This window comes from Sinohyriopsis cumingii, chromosome 11 (assembly GCF_028554795.1).
Source record: "Sinohyriopsis cumingii isolate HCF-2022 chromosome 11, ASM2855479v2, whole genome shotgun sequence".
NCBI lineage: Eukaryota > Metazoa > Mollusca > Bivalvia > Unionida > Unionidae > Sinohyriopsis > Sinohyriopsis cumingii.
Window position 1 is genome coordinate 33,691,302 of NC_142971.1, and position 19,166 is coordinate 33,710,467.

The 19,166-nt window shown below is 43.1% G+C and overlaps 1 protein-coding gene across 1 annotated transcript; it reads left to right on the forward strand.

Annotated features, from left to right (window-relative positions):
- Positions 1-6,058: 6,058 nt before the first annotated feature.
- LOC149787885 (uncharacterized) lies at positions 6,059-11,632 on the forward strand. The gene has a single exon (XM_089975590.1). It carries the CDS (start codon positions 6,059-6,061, stop codon positions 11,630-11,632), a length of 5,574 nt encoding a protein of 1,857 aa, XP_089831716.1.
- Positions 11,633-19,166: the final 7,534 nt, after the last annotated feature.

The following is a 19,166-nucleotide window of genomic DNA, read 5'->3' on the forward strand; positions in this document are numbered from 1 at the left end:
TTATCATCATCAACATTACGCAGTCCAGAAGTAGGCCTTGGCCGTGGCAAAGGCATAAGGCAGTTAAAGTTGATTGCTTAAACTCACCCCTTCACCATGAAGAAAAAGGCCCTTTTCTCGAAAAGAAATACAATTTCAATTTGCCAATAACTCAAAAAAAACCCCACCCATTTTACCCTTATAGTACGTGTCTGTGTATGAGTGCGTGAGTGTACGTTCTTATTTTAAAATCAAAACTCAAAGACACTTACCTTATATCATTCATTTATTCTTTTATCCATTTTTTACAATCCAATTCACAACACAACACTTTAATAAAAAGTTCATTGACTTCTTCTTTCTCCTTGTTTACTCTCTCTGTTTTTTAAATTTCTTCACCGTCTTTTCCTCATTTTCTTCCCTTCTTCTTTTCTTCTTCTCCTGTTTCTTTGCCTCTTGTAAATAGAATTGTCTTTTTTCTTCCTCTTCTTCCTCTGAAGAATCCCTCTCTTCTTCCGAAGAATCCCTCTCTTCTTCCGAAGAATCCCTCTCTTCTTCTGAAGAATCCTTCTTTTCTTCTGACTCCTCTTGTTTCTTTTTTGGGCAATCTGGAGACCAATGTCCTTTTTCTTTACAATAATAACAGGTATCTCTTGACTTTTGTCTTTTTTAGTCCCTGTTTTTGTTCTTTTTTGACGGTCTGGACACTCTGAAGACCAATGCCCTTTCTTCTGACAGATATAGCAAGTATCTTGACTTTTATCTCGAAAGGAAGGAGAGTAGTCCGTAGGCTGGTCTGAAGAGAATTTTCTAATGACCCCTCGCAAAGCTCTGACGAAACGTTCCATCTGGTTAGTCTCTTCCATCGTTGTGCTCGGCTTGAGAGTGAAATGAATAGTGAAAGGATAAGACACACACCCTTTTATATACGCTGGTCTGCTATGACTATAAAGTAGCTCATGGTGTTTGAACTTGAGTCATTTGACTTTTTGCTTTCAAGATGAAACGATCCCATTCTTTTGAGAAGAAAGAAGAAGAAGAAAGTAAGAGGCAGAAACGTGATCTATCGCCTCGAACCAGGGGTGAAATCTTGGCACAAATTCATGCCAGTGATTTTGAAGAGGACATGAGTGAACCAGAATCCGAACCTTCTAAACCAAGTTCACCACCCTTAGTCAACCCTGAAAAATACTATTCCATTCGAGAGACGGAAAAGCGCTCCTCTAGAAAATTTAGAACCACGGCTTACAAATACACGGTGAAGTTTAAAGATTTCAAGTCCGAAGTACCGTTAGAGAAAGCAGAAGGGTTCATCACCGGAGTGTGGGATTCTCTGCTCACTGCACTCAAGCGACAATGTCAACCCAAAGAAGACGATCGCTTGAGACTTTCCATACAACACGACGGTTTGAAATCCCCTGTTTGGATCGAGTTTAGCACCCCTGCAGAATTGACCGCTTCCAAAGTCATGGACAAGATTCAACACGTGCAACAATCTAATGACCAGTTTGACATCACCGATGGAAAAGCCACATTGGACATGACCCACGTCTCTCCTCCTCAAGGGACTGGACGCAGAAAGATGTTATTGGCGAACGACCTTCGCAGCATTAAGCGTAGCCTTGTCCAAATTCACAATCCTCATGACCAGATGTGTTTAGCCCGTGCCATCGTGGTGGGACGAACCTATGCCAACAAGAACGACACGGTAGAATGGAAAAGAGACTGGGAGAACATTCGACAATCGGACCGAGCCAAACAACGAAGTGAAGCAGAACTCCTGTTACGACAAGCTGGCATGTCCAAAGACACACCCTGTGGCATTCCTGAGATGCAAAAATTGCAAGATGCCCTAGCTCCACGATACACCTTGAAAGTGCACCCTCAAGAAGTGCGCGGGTCTTTGTTATTTCGAGGGCAAGACTTTAAGGACGGAAAATACATTCATGTCTATTATCACGATGACCATTTCGATACCATTACCACTATCACCGGATTCCTGGGATACGGTTATTACTGTGAGAAATGTGACCATGGTTATAATAATCGAGAGCAACACAAGCATTGTGGATCGAAATGCTCAGGATGTTTGGCCTCTTCACCCTGTCTGAGCGAAGAACCAGTGCCTTGTTCAACTTGTCTGCGCACGTTTGTTAGCCCTACCTGTTACCAACAACATCTGAAAACGCAAGGTTCACAGAAGAAACGTGCTTGTCAACTTCTGAGATTGTGCCCTACGTGTGAACAAGTCATACGTACCAATAATACCAAGGCACACGTATGTTCAGGAAAGAAAAAATGTCACATTTGTCACCACATCGTGGACTTGGAACACCAATGTTACGTGCAAAAATACCAACCCCCACCAGAGAAAGAGGACGGTCACAAGAAGAAAGGCAATTTCATCTTTTTCGATTTCGAATGCATGCAAGAGACTGGCATTCACATTCCTAATTTCTGCGTGGCTCATCGAGCGTGCGAGAAGTGCATTCAAGAACCTATCTTCAGTCATTGCCCTCACTGTAGCAAGATTCCTGGAGGACGTGAAAAAATCTTTCGGGGACCAAAGACGCTAGACGATTTTGCCCAATGGGTCTTAGACCCCATCGACAATACGTGGAGCCAAGAGGACATCGAACGTTACGGAGATTGTCATCGTCATGCCACGGTGATGGCTCACAATTTCTCCGGATACGATGGACAGTTTCTTTTGAGGTACTATACGGAACAAGGCACCGAACGTCCTAAAGTCACTTTGAACGGAGCCAAAATCATTTTCATGCAAGTGGGACAAGTACAGTTTAAAGATTCGATGAGCTATTTGGCCATGCCTTTGAGTCGAATGCCTAAAACGTTTGGAATGACAGAAATGGCTAAAGGGTACTTTCCACACTTTTTCAATACGGAAGCCAATCAACACTCCGTTCTACCCCATTTACCTGAGGCTCACTATTACGACCCCGACAACATGCGTACCGAACAACGAGAAGCTTTCTACGCTTGGTACCAGGCTCACGCCTCGGACCCTTTCGACTTTCAGGAAGAAATGCTAAAGTATTGTCGTTCCGACGTGGACATTTTACGACGTTGCTGTGGAAAATTTCGAGAACTGTTCATGGAACACGGAGGGGTCGATCCTTTGAAAGAAGCTTGCACCATTGCCAAAGCGTGTTCCTTAGTGTATCGAAAACGATTCATGCCTGAAAACACCGTGGCTGTCATCAGCCCTCAAACGACCAACTTTGTCAAGCGTCAATACTCGGTCAAAGCCCTACGCTGGTTACATTACTTGTGCGACAAGGAAGACAAGTGGATTCAGCATGCCCGCAACGGAGGGGGCGAAAAGACCATCGGAACGTATTCGGTAGATGGCTGGGACTTAGAAAACCCCAAGATCGTGTACGAGTTTAACGGTTGCTTATTTCACGGATGTCCTGTTTGTTATCCTGACCGTGGCACTAAAAATCAGTTTTTGCAACGAACCATGGAAGACTTGTACCAGGACACTTGTCAGCGACGCCTAAAGTTAGAACAGCAAGGATACCAAGTGGTGGAAATGTGGGAACACGAGTACGATCACCGTATGAAAACTGATCCCGAGTTTAAACGCCTCGTGGAAAGTTACCAGTTCATGGACCCGCTGAACCCGAGGGATAGTTTGTACGGAGGAAGGACCAATGCCACCTGTTTGCTGTACCAAGCCGACGAAGAGAAAGGAGAAGAAATCAAATACTTGGACGTGTGTTCGCTGTATCCCTACGTGTGCAAATATTGTCGCTTTCCTGTAGGGCACCCGCAATTGCTGACGGAACACATCGACCTGAAAAACATTCGACAATACGAAGGCTTGATCAAGTGCAAAGTTTTGCCTCCCATGAACCTATACCATCCCGTCTTACCTCACCATTGTCAAGGCAAACTGATGTTTCCCTTGTGCCGTACTTGTGCCGAAACGTGCAACCAAGACCAACCTTGTCATCACAGCCAGGAAGAACGGGCCTTGACGGGAACTTGGGTCAGCGTAGAATTGTTCAAAGCTCTGGACATGGGATACCAACTGTGCTGTTACCGTTGGAACAGCCACAGTAGTTCTTTAGATTTGTCTCCCTTTTTAACTCTTCTTCATAAATATCAGTTTCCTATTTTTCGTTTGTAATACGTCCAGGCAGGAATGTGAACGTGCCTTCACAGCTCTTTTCGTTGAATCTGAAGCCCACCACAGTGTGAGTAAATTTATGAATTATTGTTAATGCCTCGTATATTTAATTTCGGATATGGATGTTAATTGAAAATGACAATAAGTTACGACATAGGGATAGTTAACTATACGCAATGCCACGTGGTTTGCGAGTGCATACGATACTCTTTATTTGTGTGAGATTCATCTCATAAACATTCCTTTTGTGTCATCATTTAAACTCCCTTAGTAACAATCTTTGTTAAGCTACGGTAGAAATATTAACGGAAATGTACCTTATTGAATTTCAAAGTATGGAAGCACATGCTGGACATTATTTCGTTAGTAAATTTAAAAGGATGGAAAGACATAAGAAAGCTTTTACTTTCAATATATGTTGATGTAGTAATTTCATGTTTTGTAATGGTTGTGTTTCCATTTATTACAGCTTTTTACCTCACCTAATTTCAAGAGAGTTCTCGCCTACGAATAAAAACAGTATTTAAACACATTGTGTTGTCTTGTGTCTTGGATGCTGTAGAACTCGGGGTTATGCTAACTGTAATTCCTCCAGGGGAAAGGCAGTATAGTAAAAAGACTGTGATCAGCAACTTCATGGAAAATTCTTCGTAGGGATAGAGATACAGCTGCCTGGTTCATCAAGACCGCTGGATAGCTACGCCTTCTATTTACACACATGTGGAGAATTACTACAGGCACAGGACAATCGTCAACAGTCACGTGACACTGACATTTGGTCGCCGCCTATACAGTATATTCTTATGTGTTGAGAAAGCTAAATGAGCACACCTTCCTTTTAATTCAAGGATTAAAATTCACTTACACTACAGAACTAGGATCTGATCAGTACAACCGTTTACCTATGGTCACCAAGAATTTGAATTATGAGAAGAACTAATTCAAATTTGCTAGTCTATTAGTCTGTTTAATGTGAAAGAAACAGTGATTCAATCAAAGCTACATAACACGTTTACAACATATTCTACAGAACTCAACCCGTTTGGAAACAATTGTCATTTGTTTCATCAACTTCTTGTCACATAGCCTTCTGACATCTAACAGATTCCATTTTTTCCATTTAGTGAAGTTCTGTCATCTGTGCAAATGGATCCAATTGATTCAAAATCTGTGGACCTTGAAGCAGTTTCATCGCAGCCTACTGAACGGCGAATCAGAACATTAACTGTCAAAGGCATGGAAATGTACGAGACGGCCCGAGGAGAGTATAATGTCAAACTAGAGAAAGCTTGGAAAAACGTTGAAGATGTTTTGTCAATATTCGCTGATCGTCCCAGTGATACAAATTCTTTACGCAAAATAGAAAATGATCTAGTCAAGTGCTATGACAAATATTGTACTCTGTCCGCAGAATACCTCGATTTTCTGTCAAAAACAAGCATACAGGAGAGCCTTAAAGAGTTGGAAACACATGTTACGTCAGTGCAAGCATATAAATTAACAGTCGAAAATACCTTAAGACGACTTCACACCTTCAAACAACATGCGTTGGAATCTGGGCCACCTCATTCTAACTCCTCTATACACACAGCAAAATCTAAATCTAATGGTTCGACTGTATCCAACATCAGTTCCGTGCTTGCTAGAAAACGTGCAAAAGCTGACGCCGCACGTGCACGAGTGGAATTCGCCGAGAAAGAAGCAGGGATACGTAAACAACAAGCACTTCTTGACGAATAAGAAAAGTTGTCTAAAGCGATAGCTGTACGTAAGAAAGCAGAACTGGAGGCTGACCTGGAGCTTCTAGCACATCAGAAGGAAGCTGCAGCAGCTGAAGCTGAAGTAGAAGCTTTACAGTCGGTTGGTGAGGACCGTGGTGACTCCAATCTAAGTGAATTTGATATATCTCGTTCTCTGGACCCCATGGAACGTGTTAAACACTATGTTAATCAACAAACAGAACTGCCAGAAAATAATAATGTTGCGCCTGACTTCGATAAGGACAATACGAACATCAAGTGTGATGTTAAACAAGGCGTACACCACAGTGTCGGTTTCATACCTGCACCACTTGTGTACCCGAATTTCGTACCGACACCGCAGCCTGTGATTCAGACCTGTCGCCGTGTCAACCGTTATGATCAAGGATGTGTATCTAGTGTAAGCTTAGACTTGGACCAACTACACGAATCAGGGATGCATAAGAACGCTTCTTTACCTACATTTCGACCCACTATGTTGAATGCTGATGCACCTACCTACCACCCCAATATTGGACAAGTCGATTATGCTCCAGCAGCATTTCAACCACAGGAATGTAGTAGTCACTCTATCAGTACGGAACTGACTCGTTTTCTTCTGAAGAAAGATTTGCTCCTTTCACGTCTTTCAAACTACAATGATCGACCAGAATTTTATGCCGTTTGGAAAGCTTGTTTTCTCAGTGTTATGAGAGAATTACAGGTTACCACTAATGAAGAAATAGACTTATTAGTAAAATGGTTAGGTCCTGAATCCTCAAAACATGCACTTAGCATTAGAGCATCAAACGTGAACAACCCTTCTAGAGGACTACAAAGAATCTGGGAGCGTCTGGATGAGAGGTATGGTTGTCCAGAAATGGTTGAGGCGGCCTTAAAAACTAAATTAGCTAACTTTCCGAAGCTGACTAATAAGGACAATAAGAAACTCTATGAGCTATCAGATATTCTTTCTGAAATAGAGTCTGCCAAGGAAGATAAAAAATACCAGTCGCTTTTGAGCTATTATGACTCGTCTTCTGGTGTACTTCCCATAGTGAACAAACTTCCTTATGGTATACAAGAAAAGTGGACTACACAAGCAGTGAATTACAAGAAACACCATGACGTTTCTTTCCCACCGTTTTCCTTCTTTGCTGAATTTATCCGTGAGATTAGCAAAGTGAAGAATGACCCCGGATTCACATATGAGGCCAACACCAACACACCTACTAAGAAGGAGACTACCCCTCTTAAGAACACTGGTAATAGACCTGTTATCTCGACAAAGAAAACACAGGTATCGCGACATTCGGATGTGAATGATGTTGAACCAGACAAACGATGTCCATTACACAAAACAAACCACTCTCTGAACAAGTGCAGAGGTTTCAAAGTCAAACCTTTAGAAGAACGTAAGAAACTTCTAAAAGAGTACGGCATATGTTTTAGATGTTGTGAATCAACAAGGCATATGATACGTGCATGCAAAGAAGTAATACAGTGCACGGATTGTGGCAGTGATCGTCATCCCACAGCTTTGCATGTCACCGCTGCTGTAGCAGAGAAGCTTATATCTCAACCACCCGCAATAGGTCATGGCGGGGAGAAGAAGGATATTTCAGATTCCTCACCCTTACGAGTAACATCTAAGTGTACACAAATTTGTGGCGAAAGGTTTATTGGTAAATCTTGTGCTAAAACTGTCCTTGTGAGAGTATATCCAGATGGCCATCCATCAAAAGCCACAAAGATGTATGCTATCCTAGATGATCAAAGCAACAGGTCATTAGCCAAGTCAGACTTTTTTAATCTTTTTGACATACAAGATGAACAGGTGGAATACACGCTTTCTTCGTGCACCGGTTGTGTAGTGACTTATGGTAGAAGAGCAAGTGGATACATTGTAGAGGCACTAGATGGAAGTGCAAGGTTGGAACTTCCGACGTTAATTGAATGTAACCAGATACCAGACATTAGAGAAGAAATTCCCACTCCAGAAGTAGCGGAACACCACCCTCATCTCAATGATATTGCGAGACACATCCAACCATTAGATGGTGACTCGTCTATACTACTACTGATTGGTAGAGACTTGACTGAAGCACATCACGTTCATGAACAGCGCATCGGTCCACGGAACTCTCCATATGCCCAGAGACTTAGCCTCGGATGGGTAATAATAGGAGAAGCTTGTCTTGGTAAAGTACATAAACCCGATTTCGTTAATGTCAATAAAACTTACCTGTTAGGAAAAGGACGTACGTCTATCTTCAGACCATGCCCTAATGGTTTCAAGGTAAAGGAAAACCACACCAGGAATGTATGCACAGACGACAATATAAAATCGTATTTTTCATCATTCGCGGATGCAGAAGGTGACCTTGGTGCCTCTGTTTTCGAGAGAACAAGAAATGATGATAAAGTTGGGATGTCAATAGAGGACAAAGAATTTCTTAGGATAATGGACGACGGGTTCTACAAAGACCCACAGGGAAACTGGGTTGCGCCCCTTCCTTTCCGTACACCAAGACAAAGACTACCGAACAATAGACCGCAAGCCATTAAACGGGCTAAGACATTAGACATTAGTCTTCGTAAAGATCCGGTCAAAAAACAACATTTTGTGACCTTCATGCAAAGAATCTTTGATAGTGGACATGCGGAGTTAGCCCCACCTTTAAAAGACAACGAGGAGTGCTGGTACTTACCTATCTTCGGTGTCTATCATCCGAAGAAACCGGATCAGATAAGAGGCGTATTTGACTCCTCTGCCAAATACGACGGTGTTTCATTGAACAATGTTTTACTGTCAGGGCCGGATATGACTAACAACCTTTTGGGTATTCTTCTTCGTTTTCGGAAGGAACCAATTGCTATCACAGCTGATATTCAACAGATGTTTCATTGTTTCTTAGTCAGAGAGGATCATAGAAATTTTCTAAGATTCTTTTGGTATCATAACAATAATCTGGACGAAGATCTGGTTGAGTATAGAATGTGTGTACACGTCTTTGGTAATAGTCCATCTCCTGCAGTTGCGACTTATGGACTGAGGAGAACGGCGCAAAACAGTGAAAAGGTCTTTGGAGTTGACGTTAAAGAGTTTGTTCAACGGAATTTCTATGTGGATGATGGACTTACATCACTCCCTACAGGTACACAAGCTATTGACCTAATGAAAAGAACACAGCGAGCTCTTAACGTTGAAGGCAACCTACGTTTGCACAAGATTGCTTCAAACAGTGATGAGGTGATGAATGCCTTTCCTTCCAATGATCTGGCTAAGGACCTGAAGGATCTCGACTTAAGTGTAGAAACACTACCCTTACAGCGAAGTCTAGGCCTGACCTGGGATCTTAAATCAGATTCATTCACATTTCAAGTGTCATCTGAAGAGAAACCTTATACACGGCGAGGAATTCTGTCGACTGTTAACAGCCTGTTTGATCCTATAGGCTTTGTTGCCCCTGTTACTATTCAAGGGAAGATTTTTCTCAGAAATCTTGTGTCAGGAACTACGGATTGGGATGAAGCTCTATTTGTTGAACATCAATCAGAATGGAAGGATTGGAGAGATTCGTTACAACTCCTTGAACATGTGAGAATTCCACGCACATATTTATCTATGTCTCTCGGTACTGCTGTAAAAAACGAGTTACACATATTTTCAGATGCCTCTGAAAAAGCTATCGCCGCAGTAGCTTACCTCAAGACTACAGCCGCCAATGGTAGTCAACAAATTGGTTTCGTTCTAGGCAAAGCTAAAGTCGCTCCTATGCATGGACACACTATTCCTCGTCTTGAGCTCTGTGCAGCAGTACTGGCTGTGGAAATTTCTGAGACTATATTGGATCACTTAGACATTATAATGGATCCAGTCCGGTTTTACACCGATAGCAAGGTCGTTCTAGGATACATACACAGCCAAACGAGAAGATTCTACGTATATGTCAGCAATAGAGTGGAGCGCATCAGAAAATCCACTAGACCAGAACAATGGACCTACATTTCGACGGACTTGAACCCGGCTGACTGTGCTACCAGGTCAATTCCAGCTGCACGTATACAGGATAGTCCTTGGATGTTAGGCCCATCACATCTACTCCGTAAAGACGAAGAATCTTTTGATGACACATTCCCTCTCTTGAATGCTGACGAGGATAAAGAGCTGAGACCGAAGGTTGACGTACTAAAAACGATTGTGTCAAAGAAAAGCTCACTGGGTTCACATCGTTTTGAAAGATTTTCATCTTGGAAGAACTTAGTGGAAACTTTCGCCCGTCTTAGACACATTGTTCTATCCTATTACAGCAAAGGCCGTTGCAAGGGATGGCATATGTGCTCGGAATTTAGGACTGTGAAAACCTATCACACGACTGAGCATTTCATAATCAGAGTGGTGCAACATGAGACATATAGCAGCGAATTAGCCTGCCTCGAGGAGAAAAAGCCATTACCAAGAGACAGTCCAATACTATCTCTCAGCCCAGTCATTGATAAAGATGGCGTACTTAGAGTGGGAGGTCGCCTCAATAGAGCGGATCTTAGCATTAACGAAAAGAATCCACTTATCATCCCCGGACGACATCATATCGCGACGCTACTTGTACGTCATCACCATGATACTGTAAAACACCAAGGACGGCACTTCACAGAAGGAGCAGTTAGAGCTGCCGGACTTTGGATTATAGGAGGCAAGCGGTTGATATCCTCGCTGATCCACAAGTGTGTGAAATGTCGCAAATTGCGTGGAAAACAAGAGTACCAGAAGATGTCCGACCTACCTCCAGATCGCATTGAACCGGTACCTGCTTTCACCTATGTAGGAGTGGATACATTTGGTCCATGGTCAGTTATAGCACGACGGACTAGAGGAGGTTTAGCTAACAGTAAGCGTTGGGCCATACTCTTTACATGTCTTACGATTAGAGCCATCCACATTGAGGTGATTGAAGATCTCAGTACGTCTTCATTCATCAATGCCCTTCGGAGGTTCATTTCCATCAGAGGTAATGTGAGGGAGTTACGATCAGACCGAGGAACCAATTTTATGGGTTCAACTGATGACCTGAAAATTGATGCCATCAATGTGGAGGATCGTCCTCTTAAGGACTTTTTGTACAAAAAAGGAGTTACCTGGATATTTAATCCACCCCACTCTTCACACATGGGAGGAGTGTGGGAGCGCATGATCGGAATCACCCGTCGAATTCTAGACTCTATGATGACTGAAGTGGAATCCAAAAACCTTACAAATGAAGTACTAATCACCTTTATGGCTGAAGTTTGTGCTATTGTTAACGCCCGTCCTATCGTGCCTGTTTCATCCGACCCAGAGTCTCCAGTGTTACTAAGTCCTTCAGCGCTTCTTACTCAGAAAATAGACACCATTACAGAACCCTTTGGACCGTTCGAAATGAAGGATTTATACAAGGCGCAATGGAAACGTGTACAAACTCTGGCTGATATATTCTGGAACCGTTGGAGGCGTGAATATCTCCAAACATTGCAAAAAAGACGGAAGTGGCAGATCGATCGGATTAACATTAAACAAGGAGACATTGTACTCTTAAAGGACAAGACCGTTTGTAGGAATGAATGGCCTATAGGCGTGATTGTGAATACGATTCCAGGTGGAGATGACAGAGTTCGTAAAGCTGAGGTTCGTGTTATAAGAGAAGGCAAGCCGACAACCTACACGAGACCAATTACCGAGATGATTCTGTTGTTAACGGAGGAGTCTACCGTGAAATGATTTACGCCTTCCTGTTATATGTGATTTGAAATGACCTTAAGCCATCACATAGATTTGTTTCCTCTAACACTGATGTTGAGACTAAAGAGGAACTTTACACTTACAGTGCACATTTGTATATTTCTTTATAGTGATATCTGGTAGATATCAGGCGGGGAGTGTGCTGTTACCGTTGGAACAGCCACAGTAGTTCTTTAGATTTGTCTCCCTTTTTAACTCTTCTTCATAAATATCAGTTTCCTATTTTTCGTTTGTAATACGTCCAGGCAGGAATGTGAACGTGCCTTCACAGCTCTTTTCGTTGAATCTGAAGCCCACCACAGTGTGAGTAAATTTATGAATTATTGTTAATGCCTCGTATATTTAATTTCGGATATGGATGTTAATTGAAAATGACAATAAGTTACGACATAGGGATAGTTAACTATACGCAATGCCACGTGGTTTGCGAGTGCATACGATACTCTTTATTTGTGTGAGATTCATCTCATAAACATTCCTTTTGTGTCATCATTTAAACTCCCTTAGTAACAATCTTTGTTAAGCTACGGTAGAAATATTAACGGAAATGTACCTTATTGAATTTCAAAGTATGGAAGCACATGCTGGACATTATTTCGTTAGTAAATTTAAAAGGATGGAAAGACATAAGAAAGCTTTTACTTTCAATATATGTTGATGTAGTAATTTCATGTTTTGTAATGGTTGTGTTTCCATTTATTACAGCTTTTTACCTCACCTAATTTCAAGAGAGTTCTCGCCTACGAATAAAAACAGTATTTAAACACATTGTGTTGTCTTGTGTCTTGGATGCTGGAGAACTCGGGGTTATGCTAACTGTAATTCCTCCAGGGGAAAGGCAGTATACCAACTGTTAGAAGTGTACGAAATTTGCCACTTTCCCAAGACACAACAGTACCGCAAGGGTGACCCCAGTCAGAAAGGCATTTTCGCCGACTACGTGGATGCCTTTTTGAAACTGAAACAAGAAGCTAGCGGCTATCCTTCCTGGTGTCACACTCCCGAAGACCAAATAAAATTCAAAGAGAAATACTACGAACAAGAAGGCATCTCTTTAGACCACATCGAGAAAAACGAAGGCAGGCGATCGTTTGCCAAAGTGATGTTAAATTGCTTGTGGGGTAAAATGGCACAACGACCGTGTTTACCCAAGACGGAATATTTGACAGAACCTTCCCGCTACTTCCAGATGATTCACAACAAAACCAAATACATGAAACACGTGGACGTCGTTCGAGAGAATTTGATCTTGGTCAATTACGAAGAAGATCTGGACTTTGTACAAGACGACCCTTTTGGAAATGTCATCATTGCGGCTTACGTGACAGCCCATGCTCGCTTAAAATTGTACGAAGCTTTAGAACTGTTAGGGGAACGCGTCCTGTACTTTGACACGGACAGTTGCATTTACATCCATCACCCGATTCAACATCACCCTGACATCGAAGGAGACCGTTTAGGAGCCTGGACAGACGAGCATCCCGACGACAAGATTCTAAGTTTCGTCAGTGGCGGTCCCAAAAATTACGGCTACGAATACCGTGACAAACAAGGAGAAGTGCACACGACGTGCAAAGTGAAAGGACTGACTCTGAATTATCGTACCAATCGAGTGGTCAACTTTGGGGTATTGAAAGAAGCCTTGGAATCGGGAGAGGATGGAAACTTTAAAGTGACCACCTATCAACCGAACAAGATTGTACGTTTACCCACTCACCACATCGTCAGTCGACCCTTGGAAAAAGTCTATCAAATCGTGTACCAGAAGCGAGTTCGACTTCCCAATCACTTTACGTTGCCGTACGGTCACGTCGGTATTGGTCTGTATATAAAAAAGGAATCCTAGGGAAGATCGATAGTTCATTGTGACTGCCAAGACCGAGCGAACAAGATGAATACTTTGAAAGAGGCATCGTTCCAGTTTGGGGATTGTAAAAAAGTTGTATCTTCCTCTAGTGTGACTAATACTGGATGGATAAGACCCAGGCATTGCGACGGAAAATGTCCGGAAGGAAACTGCGATTGTCCATGTGGTTACCATTGTAATTGCGTAACGGAGTTTGCAGACGAGTGCGATTGTGAGCCTTGCGATGGGACCGATGCTGTACGTTGTGACCTGAGCTATGCCGTAAAGCATCATGGGAACTTTAGTGTCCCTACCCCTATCATGGAAAGTGATGCTGTGCGTGTCAAACCTGAGGGATGCGAAAGTGATGCCGCTCGTCCTCTTGGACATTTTACTGGGTTTCGTTTTAAAGGGGAATGTTCACCTTCACGTTTACCTCCCTACGGATGTCATCCAGCCCTGAGCAAACTCCTGTTCCTGTCACCCAACCCTCATCGAAACGAACCTGTGAAAAACGAATATTCGTTTCCTGTGCGTTTGTCGGAATACTGCGACTTTGAAAATCGTCTTCAATCGTTCAAAGGAAAATGGCCTAAGTATCTGGGAGGACCGACCCCCGAAGAATTAGCCAGAGCCGGATTTTTCTACTTGGGCGAAGGAGATAAAGTCAAGTGCTTCAGTTGCGGTGTGTCACTTCACCACTGGGAACCGCAAGATTCGGCCTACGTAGAACATGCTCGATGGTCACCGAATTGTCATTACTTACCCTTAGTGGGACCGAGACATTGAAGTAACTTCTTACCATAATAATCTGTTCATGGATACTTTACAAGAGAACATTCGTGCTTTGCCTGTGGAGTTGAGAGAACGCATTTATCGAGAGCTGGTCAAAATACAAGTGAAACGTAAAGAACAATTGCATCCGTTACGTCACCGGTGTTTGAACCACTGGTACCTGAAGGCTATACAAGGATTGATTCAATTGAAAGTGTTCCATCGGACAGACATTGATCAACGATCCTCTAGTTTTAAAAAGGATTGGTTTGGTATGGACGATTGTAGTTACATCATTGTAAACGTACTGCATCGAATTCCAGAGGAAGAGTTAACGAATTACCAACATCTTGAACACAATGTCAACTTGGTGAAAGAGGAAACTTCTGAACGAATTGTAATGTGTAGATTAGTGACTCAACGATTTAAATTCGACACTGAAGTAAAACCATGTTTGTGCAAAGAGTACATTTCTTGTGTCAGACCAAAGAGGATTTAGTATGACCTATTCATGGATACTTTGCTAGAGAACATTCGTGCTTTGCCTGTGGAGTTGAGAGAACGCATTTACCGAGAACTGATCAAAATACAAGTGAAACGCAAACTCAAAGTGATTCGTCCGTTTTTAAATTATGCTATGTTCCAAAGTACAAGAAGACTGATTATGAGTGGATATTACATTAGGCACAAAGTTAAACGAGGCTATTGGCCACCACCCAGCGATTCCAAAAACAGTGCATATACTTATGGATACTTTACAAGAGAACATTTTGGGCTTGCCTGAGGAGTTGAGAGAAAGGATTTATCGAGAGTTGGTGAAAATACAAGTGAAACGTAAAGAACAATTGCATCCGTTACGTCACCAGATCTTTAACCACTGGTACCTGAATGGTATAAGAGGACTGATTCGTCAGAAATTTTTTCACTGGTCAGACCTTGTTGAATACTTTCAGTATATGAATGATGATGGGCCAGACGTTCGTAATTTTGGTTACTTGGAGATTCACTTACTGCAACGTATTGAGGAAGACGAGTTAAAGGATTACCAACATTTGTTACATGGAATCTGCTTAGAAAAAGACGAAACATCTAGACAAACTCTGACGTTTCAGTTACAGAATGTAACATTTAAATTCCCTACTGGAGAACGAACGTGTTTGGTTAGAAATTACCTTTATTGCTTCCGAAACAAAGACACTATAAAATCAAGTTGCCATGCCACGGATTATGTCACATATCATTCAACAGATTCCGTGGAAGGAACTCAATGACCATATTCAAACCGTGGATCATTACCATCAATTATTACAAGAACTGTATCCGTTCAATTTGGGACGACAAGTGGTGTGTGTCTTAGTGACTTGTTTTTTGGGATTTCGTTTACCAGCCGATTCTTTGTGGACTCTTTACGATCAGTACTTACCACCTCAATGGCCTTAAATGGTCACGAAAAACTCCTTTTGCTCAAAGCCTTGCGGTTTCATCTGGATACTTCTCGACCTCAACAGGAAAAAAAGATTCGTCAACTTTTAGCTACCCAAGACGTGTATGACGATGTGTGTGTAGCTTGTGACTTACATCCCCATTGGACAGATGTCCGTGCCTGGAAAGAATGGGGTTTTGAGGCTTGGACCCAAGAAGTGGCCCAGTATGCACGAGAGTTGTTCAAGGAAAAAAGTTACTTTTCAACCCGTGTTAGTGACGGTGCCAGAAGAACCCGTCACCCAGGACAGGACTGTCGTGGACAGACCTGAAAGACCCTTTCGGGAGGACACTTGTGTGACCTTACCCCCTACTATAGAACTGGTTAGAACATTACCCAAAACATGTGGTTGTTGTACAGACACTTGTGTTTATTCCACGTTCATAGTTATCATGTGCCTTTTATCCTTGTACTTAAGCCTTTGGCTTTTATGTATTTTTGTCTTTCGTATTCATGTTTGAAAAAAAACATTCAATAAACGTGTTCTGAAAAAGTATATAAACTCTTGTCTTGTTTGTTTTTCGTGTCACAAGTGACATTTCTCACACCATGGCTGCCTCTACTGTCTCTGCTCCCTCTTCCTCTACTGTCAAAGTCATCGACGAACACTTAGATCGTGCCAGTTGGGAGGCTTTGTATCTTCGACATCCCTTTAACATGCTCATTGCTGGACCTAGCGGTTCAGGCAAAACCGAATTCGTCAAACGTTTGATCGAACATAAACATCATTTGATCGATCGGCCCCCTCAACGGATCGTGTGGTGTTACAAAGAGTGGCAATCGGCGTACAGCCTCTTGCGAGAAAGTCAAGGCGATTCCATCGTGTTTGTGGAAGGCATTCCTAAAGAAGACGACGGCATCGTCTCTGACTCCCGTCTAACCCATTTGGTCATTTTCGACGACATGTTAGGAGAAGACGAAGAAGAAATTAAATTGTGGTTCACGCGCAAAGGGCATCACCGTAATGCCAGTGTCGTTTACATCACCCAAAATTTGTTTCAACAAAGTAAAGCCCATCGCACCATCAGTCTCAATGCGCATTACGTGGTCTTGTTTAAAAGCCCTCGAGATAAATCGCAAGTGCAAGTCTTAGCCAAACAGTTAGGAACGCCTTGGCTGACTCAGGCGTACGACGATGCCACTCAAACGCCACACGCCTATTTACTCGTTGATTTGAAACCTACGACCCCCGAGGATTTGCGATTTCGTACCCACTTGTTTCACCACTGGTGCCAAGACGGAGGGCCTGTCCTGTACACGTCTCCGTCCTCGACTTCATTTCACTCCCCATGAAAAAATCTATAAAAACCGCAGACCCTTTTTCGTCTGTCTCACACAGTGCGAACATGACGTCCCTTCAGTCGCATCTTCCCGTCAAATTGATTCGTGCCTTGTATGGCATCAGTCGAGAAAAAGATCCACAAACACGAGCTCGTGTCTTAGAAGCTAGTCTCAAAGAAGTCTTACGATGGTTCACGGTGACGGCACGTCAATTACTCCAAGGAATCATTCAGATTCCTCATCAAACCAAACGCTTTTTCGATCGAAACAAAGTCGCTTTGGTCCAACTGGCCGATCCCCGCATCGACACTCAAACCAAAAAACAAATCATTTTGAAACCTGGAGGGAGCGGTACTCTAGGAGGGGTCATCATTCGCTCACTCTTAAGATGGGATCCTAATGCCCCCAAAGTTATCCCCAAGACAAAAGTTCAACAAAGCCCCAAGAAGAAAAAGAAAAAGACCAGGTCCCCAAGAAGAATAACTTCTCCAGTGGCAGGACCCTCCTCTTACCAGACACCACCCCGGAAAAAGAAAAGAAGCCCCCAGAAAAAGAAACAGAGAAAAAGTCCTCAGAAAAAGAAAAGTCCACAGAAGAAAACTAGTCGCAAGAGAGGGACTTCAGCCAGGACGCAACCTTACACTCGCAAACCACGACCTGTCACAGCGGTGACTGCGTCTCCGGCAGCCTCACGTTTGTCCACTTCTCCGTTGATGTCACCAGGAACTGAAGAGTACTTGGAGACGTTGATCACACCAAGAACTTCTCCGTTGATGACCCCCAAAAGAACTTCCCCAGTGGCAGGACCTTCCAGTTTATCGGCAGTGGCTGCTGCTCACAAAGTACCTTCTCCCAAAATCAAAGTCCATGAAAGATCGGGCATGTTACAAAGTTTACTGGATTTGTCCAAGCAAGAACTGGCTCGATTTAGTCCGTTACGTACCCCTGCACGACGTGTCATGCCTGTCCTCAAACTAATACGACGTAAAGACAATCAGTGGCGACGCGTTCCAGTATAAAAAAGGCCTGTGACCGAGTAGGGTATCAGTGTTTTTAGGTGCTCCTAAAGACTCAAAGATGTCACCCTCCAGAAAACCCCAAGGAAAGAAAAGGAAAGGACTCCCACCACGTTTAGCCAAACATGGGGACCTGTTATCTGTCCTGTCCAAAGCTTCTCCACCCCTACGAAAAAAACTCATTCAAACGGCCTCCAAAGAGGTCATCGATACCGTGTGCGAATGTTGTTTGAACGTTTTGAAAGGCACGATCCCTTTGTCCAAACACCAGAAACAATGCTTAGGCAAACATCGTCACGTTCTTCGGAAAATGGTTCAAAAGAAAATTCCCATTCGTCAAAAAAAGAAGATGTTGGTCCAACGTGGAGGCATTTTACCTCTCTTGTTAGGCCCCATACTGAAAGGAGTCTTGATAACCATGTTGGGAGGACTGGTGGGAGCAAGATAAAAAGGCCTTCGGAAGTCCCAAGATCTCAGAATCGACCCCTGACAACCCCATGGAAGGACGAAAACTAGCTTTAGTGCCTTACAAACGATGGATGGAATACCATCGGTGGCAAGAACAACGCACCCCGCATTTACCTCCCAATCCCAATTTGAGCGAGATGTCCCAGTTACAACACGAATTGCAGTCCTTGATGGAACGCCAAGATTTGTCCGAAACAGAAAAATCGCAAAAGTACGGTCAACTCTTGCAACGACTGCAACTCTTTCACCAGAAAGCTTTAGACGAAACAGCTCTACCCACTCTGAAAGATTTTAAGACCCTGATGAAAAGTCCAGCACCATCATCATCATTACCACCACCACTGCCATCCCCAAGGGTCACCAGAGATGCTACCCCACAAAGACCTGAGGAAGAAGAGATGCGCGAAGTGTTTCAAACACCGTCAGCAGCTCCCATTTCGAGTAAGATTGCAGCATCCTTGTTGACCCCGTCCCCCACACCCCAACGAGAAGAAATGAAAGCTTGGGTTAAAAAGATGATGTCCACGCCTCCTTCGACAGAAGTGAAAAAGAAAGAAGGGAAACCAGAAGTGAAAAAAGAAAAGAAAACCAAAGCCATTCCATTGCCACCTCCACCTCCACCACCACTACCTTCGACTTCTACTC